Here is a 24,002-nt window from a genome sequence, read left to right as displayed (position 1 = left end):
GACTGAAAAAGAGCTTGACAAGAGTTTGGCTCTTCAGGCTTTCCCAGAAGTACAGTCTGGTGACACTGAGAGGGAGGTGTGACAGCCCAGGTTGATGAAGACCTTTCTGGGCAGAGTGACTATTTTTTTCTGTTTTCCCAGGACATTCCTACTTTTAAGACTGAGCATCCCATGTTTGAGAACCCACTTGGTCCCAGGAAACCGGGATGGTTGGTCGTCCTGCCGCTTTGTTACCTCAAGCAATTTGGACTCCATCCCAATGTGTTTAACAGTAGAGTGATGGGGGGGCAAGAGTGTTTATTGAGCAGAGTGTGCCTGAGCCTGCCAGTTGTCACCCAATATCCTTTCTCTTCTTCAACAGAGACAGAAATTAACAGATGAGCACACCGCCACCCAGCTCTGGGCAACATTTTCAAGTCTCCTTTACAAATAACTGCGACTATGAAACAAAATTATGGACAGTGGAATGTGAGTTGAAATCATGCCATGCTCCAGACTGTGCCCTTAAAAGGCAGAGCCCCTAAGAGTGGGTTCAGTCTCCGAAGAGAAAAATGTGAGGAAGTTTAAGAAACTCTAAATTCAGGCCCTCTGCCCAAACCTTTTGAATAAGAACTGCAGGGTTGAGTTTTAAAAAAATATTTCAGGCAATAGTGGTTAAGAGCATGGGCTCTACAGTGGGCTGCCTGACTTCCATTCCCAGTTTGCAGCTGTGTGGTCTTATCTAGGTAACTTAACCTCTCTGTGCCTCAGTTTCTCTAAAACATTATCTGTAAAAAGTGTCTGTTGATCTTGCAACATTTATCTAACACTTAATATGTGCCTGGTACTGCGTTGAGCACATTAACATGAAAAGAATATTTATTGTTTTTGTTGGGTATTTCATAAATGTCAATTAGATCCTGTTGGGTGAGAGTGTCAGTGAGATCTTTTATATCCTTAATGATTTTCTTTCTAGTGATTTTACCAATTATTGAGGGAGGAATAGTGAAGTCTCTAACTTTAATTGTGGATTTATCTATTTCTTCTTTTGATTCTCTCATCTTTTGCTTCACATATTTTGCAGCTCTTCCATTTGGCATATACACATTAGCATTGTTATGTCTTCTTGGTGGATTGACCCTTTTACATTATACAATATAATGTCTCTGTTTCATATTTTTTCCCTTTGCTCTGAAGGCTACTTTATCTGATGTTAATATAGCCACTCCTATTTTCTTTTGATTAATATTTGCATGATATTATCTTTTTCTAAGCTTTTACTCTTAGCTTGCATATATTGTTATATTTGAGGTGAGTTTCTCTTCTTTTTTTGGTAGGTAGTATATAGTTGGCTAATGTTTTTGAGCCTTGACGATCTTTGTCTTTTAACTGATGTATTTATATTTAATGTAATTATTAATATGTTAAGGCTTAAGTCTGTCATTTTATTTTTTTTTATATACGTTCTATATTTCTTGTTTCTTTTTGTTTTCCTGCCTTCCTGTGGTTGCTTGAACATTTTTAAGAGCCTATTTTGATATATTTATAGTGTCTTTGTATACTATTTTTAGTGGTTGCAGGGGGGTATGACACATACAGAGCTCACAACGGTTTACTGCTGTCACCATTTGACTAGTGCAAGTGAAGAAACCCTAACTCTACATCCCTTTACCCCCCTCCTTCATAATATAATTTCTTAAATATTTCCTCTAGATACATTTAGAACCACCCCAGTGTTATAATTTTTGTTTGAACAATTAAATATCATTTAGAAAATTCAGGAGAAGAGGGAAAGTCTATTGAATTTACCCATATTTTTTTATTATCATGTTCTTTCCTTCTTCCCAATGTTTCAAGATTACTTCTTTTATCATATACTTTCTGTTTAGAGAACTTCTTCTTGCCATTCTTTTAGGGTAGGTCTGCTGGCAACAAATCCTTCTAGTTTTCATTCATCTGTGTTAGGGTTTCCCCTTCATTCCAGAAGGATATTTTCGCTGGGTATAGGAAACTATGTTGACAGTTTTTTGTTTTCAATCACTTAAGAAATGCTGTGCCAGTCCATTCTAACTTCTGTGGTTTCTGATGAGACTTTGGCTTTCCTTTGAAATACTTTCCTTTATAGGTAGGGTATTGTTTCTCTTTTGCTGTTTTCACAAGTTTGATTCATTCTTAATTTTCAGAATTCTGACTAGGCTCTATCTCAGTGTGGATTTTTTGGGATTTATTCTCTTTACATTTGTCTGCTGCTTGAATCTTTAGATTTATGTTTTTTGGGGAATTTTCAGTTCTTATTTCTTTGAGTACTTTTTCAGTCAGTCCTCTTTCTTCTCTTAAGAAACTTTAATAACATGAATACAAGCTCTTTGTTATAGTCCCACAGGTCCCTGATGCTCAGGTCTGGTCTGGTCTTGTCTTTCCCTTTTTTTCTTTTCTTCTCTCTCTCTCTCTCTTTCTTTCTTCCTTACTTCCTTTCTCTTCTACCTTCCTTTCTTTCCTCTCTCCTTCCCTTCCTCTCCTCCATCCCTCCTCCTCCCCCTTCTTCTTTACTCCCTCCTCCCTCCTTTTCTCTCTACCTCCCTCTCTTTCTTCTTTCTTTTTCTTATCTATTCTTATCTATTTTTCTCTTTGTTGCTCAGGATGGGTAATTTCTGTTGTTCTATCTTATAGTTCAGAGTCTTTTTTTTTTAAGATTTTATTTATTTGACAGAGAGAGAGAGAGAGAGAGAGAGAGATGACAAGTAGGCAGAGAGGCAGGCAGAGAGAGAGGAGAAAGCAGGCTCCCCGCTGAGCAGAGAGCCTAATGTGGGGCTCTATTCCAGGACCCAGAGATCATGACTGAGCCAAAGGCAGAGGCTCAACCCTTTGAGCCACCTAGGCGCTCCTAGTTCAGAGTCTTTTATCTGGCCCCTTTCTTCTGCTATTAACCTCATCCTTTGAGTTTTTTTTTTTTAAACTTTGATTATTGTATTTATCAATTTTAAAACTTCCACTTGGTTTTTGATATTTTATTTATTTTTTGAGATTTCTATTTTTCCATCTGCTTTACATGCTCTTAATTGCTACCAAAGCATTTTTATGATGACTGCTTCAAAATATTCATCATAGGATTCTTGGGTGGTTGTCAGTTCAGCATCTGCCTTTGGCTCAGGTCATGATCCCAGAGTCCTGGGATCGAGCCCCATGTCAGGCTCCCTGCTCAGTAGGAAGTCTGCTTCTCTCTCTCCCTGCCTCTTCCCCTCCCCCTGCTCATGCTCTCTCTCTCTCATTCTCTCTCTTAAATAAATAAATAAATAAAATATTTTAAAAATATTCATCAGATAATTCTAGCATCTTTGTCATCTTAGTGTTAGTATCTATTGTCTTTTTTTCATTCAGTTTGAGATATTCCTTGTTCTTGATATGATAAGTGATTTTTGATCAAAACCTGGACATTTTGGGTATTATGTTATAAGACCCTGGATCTTATTTGTGTCTTCTGTTTTAGCTGTCTTCTTCTGACATTGCTTCAGCAGGGCAAAGAACTGGGTACCACCCTATCACTGCCAGGTGGGGGTGGAAGTCAGAGCACCCCATGGTGTCCACCATGTTGGATGGATCCGGGACAATTGCTTGGTGGGGGTTGAAAGTCCCAGCTTCTGCCTTGGCTTTCCCTGGCATCACCCAGGGTGCCTCATTATAGTCTGGCTAGTCTAGCCCTCCTTCTCAACTTTTACTTGAGTAGGTGGGGATGGGACCTCAGTGCTTTTTGTAGTGCTTGACTAGAGTAGAGTAGTTGCTTTCTATACCTTTTCCTTTCTAGGCTTTCCCATTCCTGGATATTTGGCTAAAAAGCTTAGACTTCTGTAAGGTTTCTGGAAAATCTGTACCCTTCCAGGCTGTTGCTTTCTTTTGCTCCAAGTCTGGTATATATGAAACAAATAAGAAACCCAAGAAACTCACTACCAAGTCGTTTCTTGGCTCCCAAGATCCCTATCCAGTGTGACTTTTTTTCTCCCCCTTTCAGAATCTTCTTATGTTTGTTTTATACATAATTTCTGGGTTCTTAGTTGCAGTAAATAGAAGAATAGTGTTCATGCTATTTCTTCTGCTAAAGCAGTGTCAGAAGAAGGGGAAAGTATGTCCACTCCATTTTCCTGGACAGAAAATACTAAATATCCTTTTACAACATGATTTTATTGCCTCTGGGGAAGATGTGAGGTTGATTTCCTGCTCTTGTGTGCTGAACCCATCAGAGATGCCTGCTTAGAGGCCTGAGCAAAGGCTAATGGCAGCACTGGCCTTCTATGGGAGACGGAGGTGACTTAGCAACTGGGTGAAGATCAGATAAGGATTCAGCTGGCATTGGGTTTCCCCTGGCAATAGCAGTGTCAGGATGTGAACTATAAGAGGACCACATAGTGGAATTCTTAAAGATGTGAACTATAAGAGGACCACAAAGTGGAATTCTTACAGACAGATGCCAAGGGTCTTGTCCTTAGAGGGAATAATTTCAAGGGACATGTCCCTCCATGATTTCCTGAGAGTCCATCTCTCCTGTGGTTCTGGACAGTGAACAGGGAGGATAAGTGTGGGCCTTATCCTTAGGAACCTTTCTGGCTATTGGGGAAGATTAGCCCAAACCTGGAATACACAAGGAAACATTGAATTAGAGCAAAAAATAGGTACACTTAGAGCAGGCTGGCCAGAGAAGAGAGTTGGATTGAGATGCAGACCAGAGAAATTTCCCTGGGTACCCATATGGCAGGTTCACAAAGAAGAAAGGCCAGGGCGGGAGATGGGTAGTGAAGGCTATGTAGAACAGGGGCTGGTTGGGCATTAGGATTCACACAACCGCACTGCAGAGTTGATGTTCGCAGTATGACCACTGGCTGTCAGCCCTTAGGGAGTGATCTCAAGGCCTGTGACAGCAGTTTGTAGTTTTGCCGAGACATGGGTCTGAATCATGTCTGCTTTGATACTGGTGTGCTGAAAGGAGTCAATTATGGAGCAATTCTGGCTGGAACACTATATCCTCATCACAGCACAGCATTGTTGGTCTTCATTCATCATGCCTATGAAGAAATTAAAAAGGGCTAAAACCTTTGTGCCCAGTGAAAAAAAAATGGAAAAGATTGCTAAGTGCTGTTGCTGGTGGTAGCAAAATTGAGACCATCTAAGGAAATGATTCTTCTTAATAATTTGGCAGTTGCTTGGTTCTACAGTAGAGGCAAAATACTGGTGTATTATATTACCCGATACAGAATAGGGGAATAATTTCTGGACAGAAATAGAAAAGTGGGATTGGCAAACTTCATTCAAGCACTCTGGTGAAATAATTGCATTTTTATGAAGGATATTATATACTATGTATATATTTGGGATTTGAGAACTGTGAAATACTTGGGTCAAATACTTTGGTGTTGCCAAGACTCTAATAAAATTCAAGTGTCTGTTCTCCCTCCTAGATTGTGAGCTAGGCTTCTGTCTTATTAATTTATGACCCCAGATCCTAACACAGTACCTGGGACAGAGTCAACTCTTAACAGAAGACTGTTAAGTGAAGGATGGATGAAGAAATGGGTAGGTCAGTGGACAGGTGGGTGGATAGATGGACAAATACAGCCTTCACAGTCTGTATGTAGGGTCAGAAGGCCAGCCCAGAGAACCTCAAAGCTGGGGCCTATGTTTTGCTGGTTTTTTGCATCCTCTGGGATTCATACCAAAAAAATGGGTTAATAAGCTAATTTAAAAAAAAGGGGGGGCTAATAAATGTTTGCTGTCCTCAACTAACTGAGTCTCTATTTTCCCATTTGTGAAATGTGGATTATCATATGCCTCCCAGGCTGACTGAGTGGATCAAGTGAGCTTCAGTACTCAAGGAGCTCTTTAAATGCTGTAAAGTGCTGTACTACTGTCAGCCATCGTGAATGGTGGCAATGCTATTATTTCAAGGTCAAGTGTGGGGTGGTGGGAGAGCACGGGAACAAAGAAGCTGGTGTGTGCAGGGCAGTCTGGCTTCACAGGGAAGCAGAAGACTTGCCTGGAAGGCCACAGCAGAGGCCCTGGATTCCCGTCTCCAAGAGCCCTGGGAAGCCAGGCCACAGAGTCTTTTCGTAACCACATAAAAGCAGTTCAGTCAGGGTCCCTGATCTGATCCTGGTAGAGTTGTGAGATCTCTCACAGGTGAGGCTATCAATTAAAGGTCTTCCTCTGCACCCCTGCAATCCAGCCTCCCCCCTCCCTGAGGAAGGGCAATTGAGGCTGTGACAAACCTCTCAACCAAGATCTTTCTAGGGATAATTTGGTCAGGCCAATTATCCCATGTTAATTAGATAAGACTCAAATTATATGAGCAAGCCTTGCAAGCCCAGCACTTTGGGGGTTTTCAAGTTATTTACCTGGTGTCTGATTTTCCTGGGAGAAAATGATTTTTTGCTCCCAGGCAAACTAAACCCACAAATTAGGGCAGTGGCTTCCTCCTGAGCCCTATAAATGGGGAGCCCGAGATTGTAGGCTGGCGAATTGCATCTCAGCTAAGGATTAGCACCTTATTCCATCTCTCTGGCCTTCTCAGCATGAACCGCCAATTCACCTACAAGTCGGGAGTTGCTACCAAAGGGGGCTTCAGTGGCTGCTCAGCAGTGCTCTCAGGGGGCAGCTCATCCTCCTACCGGGCAGGGGGCAAAGGATTCAGTGGGGGCTTTGGAAGCCGGAGCCTCTACAGCCTGGGGGGAACCCGGAGCATCTCCCTCAACATGGCCAGTGGCAGTGGGCGGGCAGGAGGCTATGGGTTTGGTCGAGGCCGGGCCAGTGGCTTTGCTGGCAGCATGTTTGGAAGTGTGGCCCTGGGACCCGTGTGTCCATCTGTGTGCCCTCCAGGGGGCATCCACCAGGTCACCATCAACAAGAACCTCCTGGCCCCCCTCAACGTGGAGCTGGACCCGGAGATCCAGAAAGTGCGCACCCAGGAGCGGGAGCAGATCAAGGCTCTGAACAATAAATTTGCCTCCTTCATCGACAAGGTGGGACTTTTTGGAGCAAGCCAAGCATAGAACCCCTTCCTTCCTCTACTTTCACTGCCCTCAGGGGCTCCCTGTCTGAAGGAGAGGAAGGCAGGACACTCCCCAGGATGCAGACACGGTGAGGACAGAGCAGGGAAGAACTGGACAAACCTGAAATCAGTGCTGAGGGGCTGGTGGTGGTAGGGATTGGTCAGAGGGGCAGGAGGAGACAAGGAGTTTGATTTGGGAAGGTTTCCAGGAGGCAGGAGAAGTGGCCTCAAAGTTGAAAGTTTAGAGTAACAGTTTAAGAAACTAGGAAGCTGGACAATGGAGAGCTCCATGGCAGCCTAAGATATCTATAAAGCCGTGGGACTCAGTTTCTCCTCTCATGAGACCCAGACCAGCTCCCAGACCAACCAGATTCTGGTTGAAAGACAGACTCATAGCTTATAATATTCCCAGTGTACAAGGTGAGGCAGATGGGGATCAGTGATGTACTAGAGCTGTGGTCCTGTAAAGTGCTCCCCAAACCAGCAGTATTAGGATCGCCTGGGCACGTGTAGAATGCACATTCTCAGGCCTTGTCTCGTACCTACTGAATCATGAGCTCTCCAGTGAGACCAGGAGCCCCCAGGTGATGCTAATGCCCACTTGAGCTTGAGAACCCCTGAGGATCAACGGGGTAACAAGGCCATGGGAAACAGAGACTTCCTGAGCACAGGGGAGCAGGGGAAGCTCACTGGGGTGACAGTGAGTAGGGTGGCAGAGCATGAATAAGAGTTCACTGGTTGGAGGTGGGGAAAGGAAGCCTAGGGAGAGGGAGCCACCCCACATAGCATGGTAGGCTTGTCAGGAGCATGAGGAGAATTTGGCTTTGTGAGAGTCAGGTGAATGGTGAAGGAGGAGAAGGAAGGGGTGGGCACATTGTGAAGAGCACAGGGAGGAATTTGGATTCGGTCCTGCAGATGATAGAAAACCACCAGGGCATTTTGAGCAAGGGAACTGTATGGCCTTTGCAGGCTACAACTTGAGAATGCTGGTTCTTTCCCTGGAGAAATGCTCTGAGATCAGAGAGTTGGACATGAAAGCAGTATAGGAAGGCCCAAGACCCTCAGTCAACTGAGTACCTGCCTCTGACTGGGCTGGGAGATACTATGATGGAGGAGACGAAGAGAAGACAAAGCACAGGCCAGACCACCAGGCCCTGAGTAGGGGTGTTCAAGAGTGTGAAGGCCAGGACAGGCCAGCTTATTTGTCTAAGGATTTGCCTTAGAGAGGTGGCCTGGGCTGCCCGTGGATACTGGTCCAGGCGGATTTTAGACAGATGCAGAGGAGACAGCTCTGAGTAGCAGGAAATGAAGATGCGGTCCTGCCTGCTCATAGAGCTGTCCCTAGAAAGGGAACCTTGGTCAAACAAATGGCCCTGGGTCGGGGAGGGCTGTGAGGGATATTTCCTAAGGGCTGAGGGTTACCCTTTAAGCTAATGTAGCACAGGACAGCACAGCCACTGTCCAGGAAAGGAAACCACACAGTCTCCCTACTGAACGAGTACCTGTTGATTTGGGTCCCAGGTGCGGTTCCTGGAGCAGCAGAACCAGGTGCTGGAGACCAAGTGGGAGCTGCTGCAGCAGCTGGACCTGAACAACTGCAAGAACAACCTGGAGCCCATCCTCGAGGGCTACATCAGCAACCTGCGGAAGCAGCTGGAGACGCTGTCCGGGGACAGGGTGCGGCTGGACTCGGAGTTGAGGAGCATGCGGGATGTGGTGGAGGACTACAAGAGGAGGTGAGTGGGACCCTGCACCTAGGCTGACTGGCCTGCCAGAGCTGGGCTTTCCCAGCAGGCACTGGGACACTTGCCACTGACCTCAGGGTCACGGAGCTTGGATGAGAGTGGCCAATCCTGAGTTCCCCTATCCAGGCAAGATGAGGCCGTCTCTAGGTGGCTGGGCAATCTGGAGAGTGGAGAGTCGGCCTCTCAGGCAGTGAGAGGACTTCATGGCAAGTGGTCATCTCCTTGGCATGCTCCCTCCTGCTCCCCACTGGAGAGAGCCTCCCAGCTCCTAAGCTTGCTCAGTGGGTTCCCAAGTTCCAAGAACCACCTCCCACTGCGTCAACCCAGCAGGGCAGGGAGTTGAAGTTCCTCTAATCTCTTTCAAGTTGTGGACATTTGGGCCATGCCCCCTATTCCTGTTCCAGGGGATAGTTCTGGCTTCCTTAAGACTCATGCTTTGAGATGGGGTGAAGTTATTAACAGGGGTTGCAGGCAGCTGGAGTGACATAGGAATCACAGCTAAAAGAGACACCAGGATGTTCTTGTGATTTGGAAATTTAATGGGAAGAGGAAGGACCTACTTACTCTCCAGGTATCAGGGGAAATCCAGACCCCAAATTATCTGGTCCCTGGCCTGGGAGGGAATTGCTTGAAAACCCTGTCTGTAGCACCAGCTAAGAAGTCCTAGTGAGTTGGACAGGTTTGCAAAGATATAGAACAATACCTGCTATTTGGGACATAGTGTGGGCAACTAGTTTTCTGCTTTCATGATGAGGACACACACGCACCCTGCCTTGCTCACCACAATGCTTTTCCTGAAGGTACGAGGAGGAAATTAACAAGCGCACAACTGCCGAGAATGAATTTGTGGTGCTCAAGAAGGTGAGGAGGGGGTGCATATTTGTCGTAACCTAGGCGGTGGAGTATGGAGGGCAGGGGAGATAACAGAGGTGAGGCTGAGGTCTGTGCTCCTTGTAGAATGACCTCAAACAGAAGAGCCAGAGGAGGATGGAGGGATGTACTGCTTGGGACATCTTGGGACCCTTTGATGTTAACCTAGAATATATCAGCTTGTCTGCTTTTTATATTTGGTGTGAGTGGGCAGGAGCCCAGATGTGGATAGTCAATGCCCAGGTTGTGTCCACTTTGGCTTGGGAAACAGGACATGCTTTGAGAAGAGCTGAGGTTTACCTTCCAACTCTGCCTGTCTCTGGCAAAGCACCGTGGCTGTCCTGGGCTCTGACTGCTGAATGACCCCTGCGTGGGAGAGAGCACTCTCTCATAAACCCTCTCTTTGAGAAATAGAGCAGTAACAAGTTTCCATTTTGGACGGGGCACAGAGGAGTTCCAGAGACTTGCAGTGAGTCTTAGGTGGAAGTCCTGTTCCTGCCTTCTGGGTCTTGACTCCATTCCCTGAGGGCAGCTTGCTAATCTCAGTGTTGGTGCTCAGATGCCAGTTCCTGGAAGAGCCTTGTCTGGGCTTCGAGAATGGCAATGTCAGGGCATCTCTGGATTCCTTTAGGATGTGGATGCAGCTTACATGAGCAAGGTGGAACTGCAGGCCAAGGTGGATGCTCTGGATGGAGAAATCAAGTTCTTCAAATGCCTGTATGAAGGGGTAAGTTTCCATCCCCCAGTCCTATCCCCAGATCTGTCTTCAAATGCCTGTGTGAAGGTGTAATGCTCCATCACCCAGTCCTATTCCCAGCTGTGTCTTCTGAAAGGATGGATATGTGAATGAATGAGTGGTTGGTTATTCATTCCTTAGTAACTTTAAGAGCCCAGGGGATCTCCAGCATTTGGATGCTGGGGGCCATGTTGACCAAAGGAAAGCATGACTTCTACCTCAGTGCTCCCAAATGATGTGTGCCATCAGTCCTAGCCTGGCCTCCAGATGTCCTAGTCTCATTTCCTTCAGGAAGCCATGGGTCCTTACAGGGTTCCCACTGGTTTTCGCAAGGATAGTCTCATTTCTGCCTGTCTTCTCCCTTAACCTTGGGTGTCTCCCTGGGTCTTGAGCAGGAATCTCCAGAGACAGAGGTAGGGAGTCTTCACACCCTTTCTACTGCCTCTGACCATCTGGCTTCAAGCCCAAACCTGTTGGCCAAGCATATATGGGCTTTTGTGTCCTTAATGTCTCTTGTGTGGTGGCCAGGTTGTCTCCCCACTATTTCCTATACTCCTGACTTGTCTCAAATGACAAACATATAGGCTGTTTTCTTCCTGAGCTGCTTCAAACTCATTCAACAGTTTTCAGATGTGGTATTGAGATATCAATGGGGGGTTTGGTGGAATGTATCTTGCATCTATTTAGGAGGGCCTAAGAGATCTCCTGCTAGGAAAGGGCTATTACCTTGGCACCTTCCTCTGCACACAAAAGGCATTTCATATTTCCTTCTTTCCCATGTAGGAGATTGCTCAGATACAGTCCCACATCAGCGACACATCTGTCATCCTGTCCATGGACAATAACCGGAACCTAGACCTGGACAGCATCATTGCTGAGGTCCGTGCTCAGTATGAGGAGATTGCCCTGAAGAGCAAGGCTGAGGCTGAGGCACTGTACCAGACCAAGGTGGGCTGCACACCTCCCTGGAGTCCATGGCCCACCATCTCCCACACATTTGCTGGGAGCACAGAACTGTCCTGGGTGCTGGGGGGAACCCAAAAGGCGGAGAAGATGAAGCTCTTAGACTGATCTACTTAGACTGGGACAGCCATGGGATGACATCTACAGCCAAGCGCAAATGAATGTGGCACAGACAGAGTCCGGGATGTTGAGCAGACAAAGGTTAGGGGACCAGGTGGGGCAGGTCAGGACTGACTTCCTGGAGGCAGAGGGTTTTGAACTAAGTCTGAGAGGGAGCAAAACATAGGTAGTTAGCATCTCAACTCCCTCATTAATTACAATAAATTAGGGGGTCTCTTGAGTGTGATCTGAGATCAGGTAATTCCTACCTTTCATTCAAGTCCAACTGAAAGGATAAAGGGGGAGTATGAGTCCCTTAGATCTTAACTCCTCTAATGGGTTGTGGGTGGGGAAATAATTCTTTAGATAATTTGGTTTCTCAGATCAAGATGACAGCTTCCTAATTGTTCCATGCTGCTTATCGAGTTCCTTCTCAGGGGAGATTCACACACTTGAGGACTTATCTTGTCCCTCCCCCTGCCTCCTTGACACTGTAAGGACAGAAGGATGTGGCCAGCAGGGCTGAGAGGAAGGGAGGCTTTCAAGGCCCAGGCAACCACAACTTTAATCCTTGATAAAAGTTCAAACTCAAGACTCTAGTTCCCCACATCCCTTCACGTGACTGCTGCAAGCCAGTGTCTGGGATGGCCATGTGGCCATGTGGCCCAGCCATTCTGGATTTTCAGTGGTCAGTGCTTAACCCCAGGTTCCTTCCAGAGGAGTCAGGCAGGTCTGCACAGACATGATTTTTGGGTCACTTACTATTTGGGGTTACCCACACTGGCATTTCTTCATTTGCGGGTAAGCATTTAAGGACCAGAGTTTCATTAGTGTAGTTCTAACAACAGAATTATGAGGTCTTATTATTATTGTTCCCCTCTCAAAATGAAGAAACCAGGGCTCATGTGGTGTCAGTAACCTGCCAAGCTCACTTAGCTGGTAAGTGATGGAACTGGATTGAATCTAGATGACTGACTGCCAATTCCACAGTGTTTGGACAAAAGATCAGGACATGACTCTGGTAAGAAGTGTTTATAGTGAGGATTTGGGGTAGGCTAGGAGCGGAACAGAGAAGGATGCTCACCTGTTTGCTTCAAAAGGATACTGCTTTGAACTGGGGAAGTTAGTGCCTCCCTCTCTGTCGGTGTGTAGGGAGAGCCATCCTGCTCACACAGTGTTGCAGAAAAGCAGGAAAAGACCACTTGTTTTGCCCCAGTGTTTATCGTCCCAAGATCAGCACCAAAGATAAAACATAGGATCATAGTGAGAATCCCCCCTGCCTTGTAGGGGACCTGGAACCTTTAAGAGGAATCCTGAACCTAGGACCTTGTTAGGGTCAAATATGACAACCCCCAAGGCCAAGTACCAGGAGCAGAGAGAAACAGTGCACAGCCACCAGAGTTCTGAATTTTTCCTCATGACCGGAAAGACTTCCAGTAGCCTGGGACCCAGCTGAGCTACGAAGAGGAAGAAGTCACAGAGAAAACAGGTCCCTGCCATCCAGTCATGCTAAATTTGACAGGGAAAACACAGAAAGTTGTGCTTGTAGTATAGTGTGGTAAGATCTATGGACTGGAGTGCCAGGAGTTATGGAAATAGAAGGACACCCAACTGGGAAATCAAGGAAGGCCTCCTGGAAGAAGTGACTCTGCCCTGGCTGAGTTGAAAATAGCTAAGGAAAAGAGGAAAATGGATGAGAAAGGGTTTTCCAGGTGGAAGTAGTGGCTCATGCAAAGACTCAGAGACTTGAGAGCACAGGGGACATTTAGGGAACATGGAACTGTTTGCACAGGTGTACAGACAAGTAGATGAAGGGCAAGAGCAGTGAGAAAGGAGTCTGGAGAGACTGGTGGATGACAAACCTGAGAACACCTTGATGCCGTGCTCATAGTTTAAATTTGACCTTGACTTTGAAGGGCTGTGTGTAGAGGAGCATCATAGTTGGAGTTGAGTGTTTTAAAGTTGCAGTGCAGAAAGTAGAGGCTTTCAAGAGTTCTTATGGCCAAATCTAACCATCAGTGAGGTGACTGTGCTTAAGGCAAACATATACTCAATGAGTGGATGGTTGAGTGAGAGGCTGTTGGTAGGCCTGATGAGATTGAGATCCCCCATCCACCCCTCACACCCTGAAGACAAAAGCACAGTCTGCCAGGCTGAGCTCAGCCAGGCCCTGAGTTGAGGTCTCTACTTTGCTCCTTGTCCCCCTAGTTCCAGGAGCTTCAGCTAGTGGCCGGCCGGCATGGGGATGACCTCAAACACACCAAGAATGAGATCTCTGAACTGACTCGACTCATCCAAAGACTGCGCTCGGAGATTGAGAGTGTGAAGAAGCAGGTGAAGGGGCTTTGGCGGGTCCTGGCTTATCTCCCAAGGGAGGAGTGAACTGCTTATCACATGTAACTGCACTGGGCCTCTCTCCTGCTCTTGGTTCTCCATCTCAGAACCTGGTTTCTCAGATGGACCCCCTGGTCTCATCCCCAACACTTAACCTCCCATCCGAGTCTGGAACAATTGGAAGGGTCTTTTCAGAAAGGTCAATCTTCTCTGACCCACGTTGGCAGGACTTCTTCACCATGAATGTGGCTTTGCTTTAGGAAGTGGGGTCAGATAGAGGAAGGTCTGACCACAGTCAGCTCATTTGGGTGAGGGGTCAGGGGAGGCCCAGAGAGCCCTAGAATTCATGGAAAAATACTACCTCCTGACCCTCAGTGTGCCAACCTGGAGACGGCCATCGCCGATGCCGAGCAGAGGGGCGACTGTGCCCTGAAGGACGCCCGGACCAAGCTGGACGAGCTGGAGGCCGCCCTGCACCAGGCCAAGGAGGAGCTGGCCCGGATGCTGCGCGAGTACCAGGAGCTCATGAGCACGAAGCTGGCCCTGGACGTGGAGATCGCCACCTACCGCAAGCTGCTGGAGGGCGAGGAGTGCAGGTGGGTGGTGGGAGGGCTCTTAGAATGTTGGGGGTGGAAGAACTTTTGGAATCTCCCGACTCAGTTTCCCAGAGTGTGGGAGAAGTTGCTGGAGGGCCTGGAGACACTTTTCACGTCAACCCCAAGCAGCTTGAAACAGCAGCAGTCAGTGAATGAGATGGTGATGTCCTTTTCATTTCTCCTATGACTTTCCAGAGTAGGACGGGAGAAAGTCTCGGTGTGGTGCTGTTGCTGTTGTGTCTTTAACACTGCCCTGACCATTGCAAATATCCCTATTAATAAAGAGACAGTAGATCCCAGGTTCAGAGCCTCTGGCAGACAATAATATCTAGCCAAAAAATTTTAAATTAGTTTCTTTTCATTATATATATTTTTAAATTTATTTATTTTTTTTTCAGTGTAACAGTATTCATTGTTTTTACACCACACCCAGTGCTCCATGCAATATGTACCCTCTCTAATACCCACCACCTGGTTCCCCCAACCTACCACCCCCCATCCCTTCAAAACCCTCAGATTGTTTTTCAGAGTCCATAGTCTCTCATGATTCACTTCCCCTTCCAATTTCCCTCAACTCCCTTCTCCTCTTCATCTCCCCTTGTCCTCCATGCTATTTGTTATGCTCCACAAATAAGTGAAACCATATAATAATTGACTCTCTCTGCTCAGCATAATTTCTTCCAGTCCTGTCCATGTTGCTACAAAAGTTAGCTATTCATCCTTTCTGATGGAGGCATAATACTCCATAGTGTATATGGACCACATCTTCCTTATCCATTCGTCTGTTGAAGGGCATCTTGGTTCTTTCCACAGTTTATAGCCATTGCTGCTATAAACATTGGGGTACAGATGGCCCTTCTTTTCACTACATCTGTATCTTTGGGGTAAATACTCTGTAGTGCAGTTGCAGGGTCATAGGGAAGCTCTATTTTTAATTTCTTGAGGAATCTCCACACTGTTTTCCAAAGTGGCTGCACCAACTTGAATTCCCACCAACAGTGTAGGAAGGTTCCCCTTTCTCCACATCCTCTCCAACACATGTTGTTTCCTGTCTTGTTAATTTTGGCCATTCTAACTGGTGTAAGGTGGTATCTCAATGTGGTTTTAATTTGAATCTCCTTGATGACTAGTGATGATGAACATTTTTTCATGTGTCTGATAGCCATTTGTATGTCTTCACTGGAGAAGTGTTTGTTCATATCTTCTGCCCATTTTTTTTTTATATGATTGTCTGTTTTGTGTGTGTTGAGTTTGAGGAGTTCTTTATAGATCCTGGATATCAGCCTTTTGTCTGCACTGTCATTTGCAAATATCTTCTCCCATTCTGTGGGTTGCCTCTTTGTTTTGTTGACTGTTTCCTTTGCTGTGCAGAAGCTTTTGATCTTGATGAAGTCCCAAAAGTTCATCTTCGCTTTTGTTTCCTTTGCCTTTGGAGACATATCTTGAAAGAAGTTGCTGTGGCTGATATTGAAGAGGTTACTGCCTATATTCTCCTCTAGGGTTCTGATGGATTCTTGTCTCACGTTGAGGTCTTTTATCCATTTCGAGTTTATCTTTGTATTTATTTTTATTACCACTGTTTTTTTCACCTTTTTTTGGTCAGGTAGCATTGGCTTTTTATTCACCCTGGTGATATATAACTTCTTTTTAAGAAAAATGCATTTTTTGGTTATAAAACACAGAGCCGATGACAAGCACTAAATATATAACAGTACATGTTCAAAACAGCAGTCAGACAAGTATATATGAAGCATTAGTGTGGGAAAACCTTGTTCTAACTGAACATCACCATATTACTGAGACTCACAGGGGAGAAGTTACGGGTCCTAAAATCAGACATTAATGTCCGATTAAAGACACTTAATGGCACTTCCGATGCCAGTATTTCCACACATGTATTTATTCCAGCACTAGCCTTGCAGGAATGAACAAATGGGATAAAGAGAAGCCCAGAGGAGGGACTCCAAGGGGGCCACAGGTTTGCATGTTGGCACATCTCTGGTGGGAAGAGTAGCCTTCTGGGTGGGGGTCACAGAGACTGCAGGTACACTGAGGCCAGCTGGCTGGCTGGAGGGGCTGCTGGAGGCTGGGCTAGGCTGCCTGCTGACTTCAAGCTGTGGTGTGGGGAGCTCGGATTCCACACACTGGAGATTCACCTACACTTTTCTCTCTGCACAGGATGTCTGGAGAATATACCAACTCTGTGAGCATCTGTGAGTATTTCACACCTCTGAGGGAATATTTGTAGCCCATCACTGAATAGGAAGTAAGCAGGTACCTACTGCCAGGCCCCCATGGAACAGCCTGGGCTCTGCCTGGTAGATCACCATGGTCACCATCGCCTTACTTGCTGAGACCTGCTGTCTCTTCCTCTATGGATCTCCCACTACCCCCTTCCCATCATATTCCGATATTTCACAGGACCGCTTCCCCAGAAATCTCATCTGTGCTGGGATGAAATTCCCACCCTGTCTTCTTCTGCCTCCCCACATGGGCTTTCCTACATGACGGAAGCTGTGAGCTTCCCGAGTCTACCTCCTCATTGAGGGTGGAGACCGGTGCACAGACACGGGGTTGCACCACCTGTGTTAATGCTGACTCTGTAGCTTTTAGCCTGGTCTCCTTCTAAAACAGGCCGGCAAAATCTTCCCTAAATTGGGCAATTAGGAATTTCTTTGAAAAAAATTTAGAATGTATTCTGAAGTTAAAAAGTTAAATGCAAGACCTATTGGCTTATGTGAAGCTTTGGGGGGAAGCTCTTGCTATTCCTGTTGGTCCAAAGAATGAGAAGGTGCCCGATTTAGGATCTGGGATCTGGGCTATTTTTTCCAGAGCTTGAGCCACTCAGGCATTGAGCATGTCATTAGAGTCCACAGTTGATATGAACTGTTTGCTTAAGAGGGAGACATCTATGCTAGATGCAGTTGGGAGACTGGAGGGGACTTGGGGTCAGGCCTCTTTGGGGACATACACTTATCACTCCTCTCTGCCTCCCCACAGCGGTCATCAGCAGCACCACGGCGGGGACCACAGGTGCTGGGGCCGGCTTTGGTTTCAGCGGCACTGGAAGCTACGGTTACCGGCCCAGCTCTGTCTCAGGGGGCTATGGCATGCTGCCGGGGGGCTGTGTCACTGGCAGTGGGAACTGCAGTCCCCGCGGGGAGGCCAAAACCAGGCTGGGGAGTGTAAGCGAGTTCAAGGAACCCCAGGGGAAGACCTCGGCTCTGAGCTCCCCTGCCAAGAAGACCACAAGATAAAGCAAAAGTCCATTTTCCAGCTGTCCTCCTCACCCTGTTTTTCCTCTGGACTCCCTTCTCCAGGAAACTCCTGTCTCACCTTTCTCCTGGTCTCCTTCTTGTTTTCCTCTGCCACTGACATTTCCTCTCCTCTACATCCTGCATTAGTCTTTCTCAATCTAGAATCAGGATTCTATCCCATCTTTCTGCTTCCATACTGAGAGACCCCCTAACTCAGACCCCCCTTCCTGAAGCATTGCCAACAATGACAGCTCAGACCTTCTTCTGGCGTGCATGCCTCCCCTGGAGGAAGGTTTCTCCTCAGTCGTAATCCCCTCCCTGCCCTGGCTTTGGCTGTTTGGCTACAAGCTCCATGGGGTCATGAGAGTATAGGTCCACTGACAGATCCACGGGGACTGTCTCCTGTTACAGCAACACTGGCTCAGGTGAAAGACCAGGTTATAGCTTATATCTTGTGTGGCCCCTGCAGGTATGGAGATCTGGGAGTAGCCTTGAAGATTGATCCCATTCATGAAGGGATTTGTGCCCTCCATTATGAGAGTTCTTGTCCTTGTTTAGGCCTTACCTCTCTGCTTCCTGTGTCTCACCAATAAACTTAATAAAACTTATGCAGGCCCAGGCTGCTTCTCTCTCCCAAGGGGATCCTCATCCCAGGCCATATCTCTTCCATATGTGGAGATCAATGGCCTGGAACCTGGGGCATAGAGGTCCGGGGTGTTCCATAGCGCCCCTAAGTGTGTTTTAATATGAGGGAAAGAGATCCTTGTACGGACCATAGGGTCACAGTGGGTCTTGTGACACTCAGGATTCCTCTCCAACAACCATCCCCAGCAGATGCACCTTTGATTCATGCTTTTCTCAGGCCAATGCTCTGGGGAGTAGGCAATCTTTAACAACATGCAGATTATGGGCAGGGAGAGAGGGACAAAACTTAACAGTGGCAGAATTTAAAACTGGTCCAGAAGCAGCAGAAAGCCAGTTCTGGAAAGCCTAGGGCTCAAGTTATGGCTATTTCCTGTTCTCTGGGGAAAGACCAAAGTAGAGTCTCTTTAAAGTAATGAGCCATGTCCCCTTGGTCTTTGGTGAAGTGAATGTCTATGAGTATGAGTTGTGTTGAAACATGGACCATCACTGTGACACCCACCACCCAGCTTCCAAAACACTCTTGTGCTGAGAGACGTGTGTCAGGTTCCAAGGTCGTGATGATGCTCTCAGGACGCAAAGAGCCAGGGAGAGACCAGCAGCCATTCAGGCTGGGGCTCACAGGTGCCTCTGAACAGGGTCACTGTGGCTCCAGGGAGTCTTAGAGTTCAAGTCAATGGCTTTGAATTCAGGTTCAGACTCTGCAACTAACAGGGGATCAAGAGCAAAGTTCTCAAGAGTACAAGAGTTTCATTTCGAGTCTCATTTCTTTAGTTATAAAATAGACAGACTAAGCACCTGTGTATTACTCTTAGGCCAGAATGAGGTGACATAAACACATCTTATACAACTCCTGGTACAAAGTTCATACTTAATAAATGTTCAGTGGAAACAGAATCTTATCTTCAAATCTTTTTGCTTCAAAAACTTGACTAAATCTGGTCACTTAAAAGAGGTGTTTAGTGCTGGTGAAGCAATTTGCAAGCTCCAAACTTTAAGGACACCATCTCATAAACTATATGCCAGTTTATTTATTGCCCTAAGGAGAACTGGTTGAAGAGTAGTCTCAGGGAATACACTCTCAGGGCCAGTAAAGAAATTGTGGTCAGGTCGAGGAATACTTGTTGAATATCTAGCATTTGTCTGGCATGTATTAATGTTGAGCATACAGAGATATATAAATCTGGTTCACTGCCCTGGATGGTGACATAACCATAAGAAATGTTAACTGTAACATGGAGAGATGCTGGCAACCAAAGAAGATACAGAGACAGCAAAGAGGAGAGTAGGAGCTCCAGGGAGGTCGGGGAAGCAACAGGTGCAGAGTCATTAGAGGATGGAGTTTACAGGCAGACAAGGGAGGGAGCAGAGGCGTCTGGGGCTGGGGAGGCAGGTAGCAGCCACATCATAGAGGTCCTTTCAATCTTTTATGGAGTGGAACCTCTTGATCTCAGCTCAGGTCTTGATCTCAGGGTTGTGAGTTCAAGCCCCAGGTTGGACTCCATGCTGGGTGTGGAGGCTACTTTAAAAAAAATCTGCTATGAAGCTGGGATTTTATGTTGTAGTTTCTCAGGAGAAGCCAACATCTTGGGTGTCAGAGGAACTCAGGTTTGGTCCTCCTCTGCCATTCACTAACTGTTCAACGTAGGCAAAATACTTCAGCTCCATGAGGCTCAGATTCTTTATCAGTAAAAAGTTAATAATAGAAGTTTCCGCATAAACTTGTGAGATTGAAAATTAAATAAGAATTAATTTTATTAAAATTAATTAATCTGAGGGAAAGAGATCCTTGTACGGACCATAGGGTCACAGTGGGTCTTGTGACACTCAGGATTCCTCTCCAACAGCCATCCCCAGCAGATGCACCTTTGATTCATGCTTTTCTCAGGCCAATGCTCTGGGGAGTAGGCAATCTTTAACAACATGCAGATTATGGGCAGGGAGAGAGGGACAAAACTTAACAGTGGCAGAATTTTATTTTAATTTTATTAAAATTTATTTTATTAAATTTTATTTATTAAATTTATTATTTATTTATTTATTTTATTGAAATTTATTTTATTTTAATTTTATTAAAATTAATTAAAGTTAATTATTTTTAATAATAATTTTTTAAAGATTTTATTTTTAATTATTTGAAAGACAGATCACAAGCAGGCAGAGAGATAGGCAGAGAGTGAGAAGGAAGCAGGCTCCCTGCTGAGCAGATAGCCCGACGCGAGGCTCCATCTCAGGACCCTGGGATCATGACCTGAGCCAAAGGTAGAGGCTTTAACCCACTGAGTCACCCAGGAGCCCCTAGAATAACAATTTAAATAAGTTAGATATATTTAAATTTATTTAAATAATAAATTTAAATTTAATATAAATATTAAATTTACAAATGAATAAAATAAAAATTAATATAAACAATAAATTCAAATTTATTTGAATAATAAATTATATAAAAATTAAATAAATATTTATTTAATAAATAATTTGATTAATAATTATTATTAGAATTAAATAAGAATTAAATGTAACAAAAGAGTGCATGAAAACTATTTAATTCAGTACGTGCTGCATAGTATATGCTCAAGATAGTTACTATTATATCAGTGTTACTATTAACTCTCTTAGTATTACTAGGTTAGATGAGTCTTTCAGAAAGCCTAAGGGAGACTTGAGATAGAGAAGGTCTAATAGCCATCAGATTATTTGATGAACGGGAACTCAAGAGAAAAGTATTGGCTATTGAGAGATATTTCTACCTTCCGACTTCTATACTTAGACCCAGAATATTAACACTGATGGCCTCAAAGGACAAACCCTGAAGTCTGAGTGGCTTAACTTAATGCAACAGAGGTCCATTTCTCACTCACAGTCCATGGTGGATCTGGGCAGCTCTCCCACGTGGCTCTCCCAGTGCATGTCTCACAGACCTACATGCTTCTGGCTTGTAGCCCTGCCACACAAGACACATGGCCTCCAAGGTTACTGGGACAGGGGAAAAGAGAGAAGTATTAATGTTGAGCATACAGAGATATATAAATCTGGTTCACTGCCCTGGATGGTGACATAACCATAAGAAATGTTAACTGTAACATGGAGAGATGCTGCTAATTGCCTCATCCTAGAATCAACACATGTCAATGCCCCTCACATTTAACTGGCCGACATGGCCCCAAGCCCTGACCAATCCCCCAGGGAGGCTGGGAAATGAGGAGGAGAGGGAGGATACTTAATAAGCCCTGGAAGTCTCTGGCACAGCCTTCTTCAGTGTAGATCCCCAACATCGGTCACCAGCCAGAGAATTCTTTCCCCCTGAGCGGTGCCGGGATGGTGCAGGCACAGGCGCTCTGGTCCAAGCAAACAACCTGCCTTTGGCTTTAACAGTGTAATGCTGGGCACAGTGCCATAAGCTAGGTCAGGCCACACACCACAGTAATTATATTTCATTTGCCTTCGTGTTTTTAAGGAGATATTCTAAGTCTTCTGGATTTGGGAAATGTTAGTCTATCTAATGGTGAAATAGAGAGACCTTGTTATGTGTCTCTTTCTTTTTTAAAAAAAGATTTAATTTATTTATTTGACAGACAGAGATCACAAGTAGGCAGAAAGGCAGGCAGGGAGGGGGGGAAGCAGGCTCCCTGCTGAGCAGAGGGCCCAATGCAGGGTTTGGTTCCAGGACCCTGGGATCATGACCTGAGCCAAAGGCAGAGGCTTTAACCCACTGAGCCACACAGGTGCCCCTGTTCTGTGTCTCTTAAAGTACATTCCTTGAAACCCTGGTTCCTATAATATATATTTAGCCACAAAGAGGGCTCTATGATCAAACAAAGGTTTGGAAGACACTGGGTTTTTTTTTTTTTTTAAACAATTACTTTATTTCTGATACTAAAGTCAGCCTACCTCTCCTTTCTTTTCTAGTTTTATTTATTTATTTATTTATTGGTAAATATTTTATTTATTTGAGAGACAGACAGACAGATAGAGATAGAGAGAGCATGAGTAGGAGGAGAGGGAGAAGCAGACTTCTACCAAGCAGGGACCAAGCAGCCCAATGTGGGCTGATGCCATGACCCTGAGATCATTACCTGAGCCGAAGGCAGACACTTAACTGACTGAGCCACCCAGGTGCCCCTGTAGTTGTTATTTATTTTATTTTTTAAAAATTTTTATTTATTTTTTACATTTCTTTTCAGTGTTTCAGAATTCATTGTTTATGCACCACACCCAGTGCTTTATGCAATAGGTGCCCTCCTTAATATCTACCACCAGGCTCCCCTAACCACCCACCCTCTTCTCCTCCCAAACCCTCAGTTTGTTTTTCAGACTCCACAGTTTCTCATGGTTCGTCTTCCCCTCTGATTTCCCCCAATTCACTTCTCCTTTCCTTCTCTTAATGTCCTCCATGTTTTTCTTATGCTCCACAAATAATCAAAACCATATGATAATTGACTCTCTCTGCTGGACTTATTTCACTCAGCATAATCTCTTCCAGTCCCATCCATGCTGATCCAAAAGTTGAGTATTCATCCTTTCTGATGGAGGCATAATACTCCATTGTATATATGGACCATATCTTCTTTATCCATTCATCTGTTGAAGGGCATCTTGGCTCTTTCCATAGTTTGCAATTGTGGCCATTGCTGCTATGAACACTGGGGTACAGATGGCTCTTCTTTTCACTACATCAGTATCTGTGGGGTAAATACACAGTAGCACAATTGCAGGGTCATAGGGAAGCTCTATTTTTAATTTCTTAAGGAATCTCCACACTGTTTTCCAAAGTGGCTGCACCAACTTGCATTCCTACCAACAGTGTAAGAGGGTTTCCCTTTCTCCACATCCTCTCCAACACTTGTTTACTGTCTTGTTAATTTTGGCCATTCTAACTGGTGTAAGATGGTATCTCAATGTGGTTTTAATTTGAATCTCACTCATGGCTAATGATGATGAACCCCAAAGAAGACATACAAATGGCTAAGAGACACATGAAAAAATGTAGTTGTTTTTAAAATAACTCACCTGTAAAAACACTATATGCTCATAAGAGAAAATTCAGAAATATTAAAAAGTAGGAAAAAACCCTCATTTTTTAATGATCTTATTTCCAGTCACCGTCTTTGGAAAGCACTGAGTTTTGTAGCATCCTTTAGAGTAGTTTTCCTAAGTGGTCCACAGTGACGGACTGAAAAAGCATGGCAATGTGATGCCGGCTTCATCTTTTTTTTTTTTAAACCCAACAGGAATCCATCCCCACACTTTTTTCCCTGCATGATACCTATTAATCTTCTAAGAACCAGTGTTTCAGGGCAAACAAGAACCTGTTTAATCACAGCATGTTTGCAAATCCTTGCTTGGAAGAGCCATCTGTCTATCTTTTTTGTTGAGCTTTGGTTTCAAAGGGTGATATTTGCTGTTTGTCTCCCAATCCAGGGGCTGCTTTCACCCAGTACTAATGGTGGAGTTAGTCATGGGGCCCAAGATGACACATGAAGACACTGTCAGAGGCAGTTGCCATGAGAAGCCCTCCTCCCAGGCTTCAGCCACCTTTTGATCTGGCTTTGTCCCCATACATCCAATGCCTCTGAAACCTGGACATGCCACTTTGGTCTGTGTCTATAAGAAAGGTGAGCCTGTGGGTTCAGGAATTCCTGATTCATCCAGTCTGTCAACTCCCTCACAGGAAGATAAGAAAAGGTCATCCTTCCTCTTCCTTGACCCTGGGCAGAAGTGGCTTGGTTCTACAGGAATGGGTATCTC

General features: G+C 45.3%; 1 protein-coding gene across 1 annotated transcript; it reads left to right on the top strand.

Moving 5' to 3' along the window:
- Positions 1-6,536: 6,536 nt before the first annotated feature.
- Positions 6,537-17,939, top strand: LOC309869766 (keratin, type II cytoskeletal 73; the record flags this gene model as incomplete). Its single annotated transcript, XM_082741391.1, has 9 exons — positions 6,537-6,983; positions 8,534-8,748; positions 9,558-9,618; positions 10,259-10,354; positions 11,147-11,311; positions 13,634-13,759; positions 14,135-14,355; positions 16,534-16,568; positions 17,356-17,939. The coding sequence occupies 9 exons, from the start codon at positions 6,537-6,539 to the stop codon at positions 17,610-17,612; spliced, it is 1,623 nt and encodes a 540-aa protein (XP_082597517.1). The 3' UTR covers positions 17,613-17,939.
- Between the last annotated feature and the right edge of the window lie 6,063 nt (positions 17,940-24,002).

Source organism: Mustela nivalis (assembly GCF_964662115.1).
Source record: "Mustela nivalis genome assembly, chromosome: 7".
NCBI classification, from domain to species: Eukaryota; Metazoa; Chordata; class Mammalia; order Carnivora; family Mustelidae; genus Mustela; species Mustela nivalis.
The sequence above is the reverse complement of the archived record's forward strand: the minus strand, read 5'-3'. Positions and strand labels throughout refer to the sequence as shown.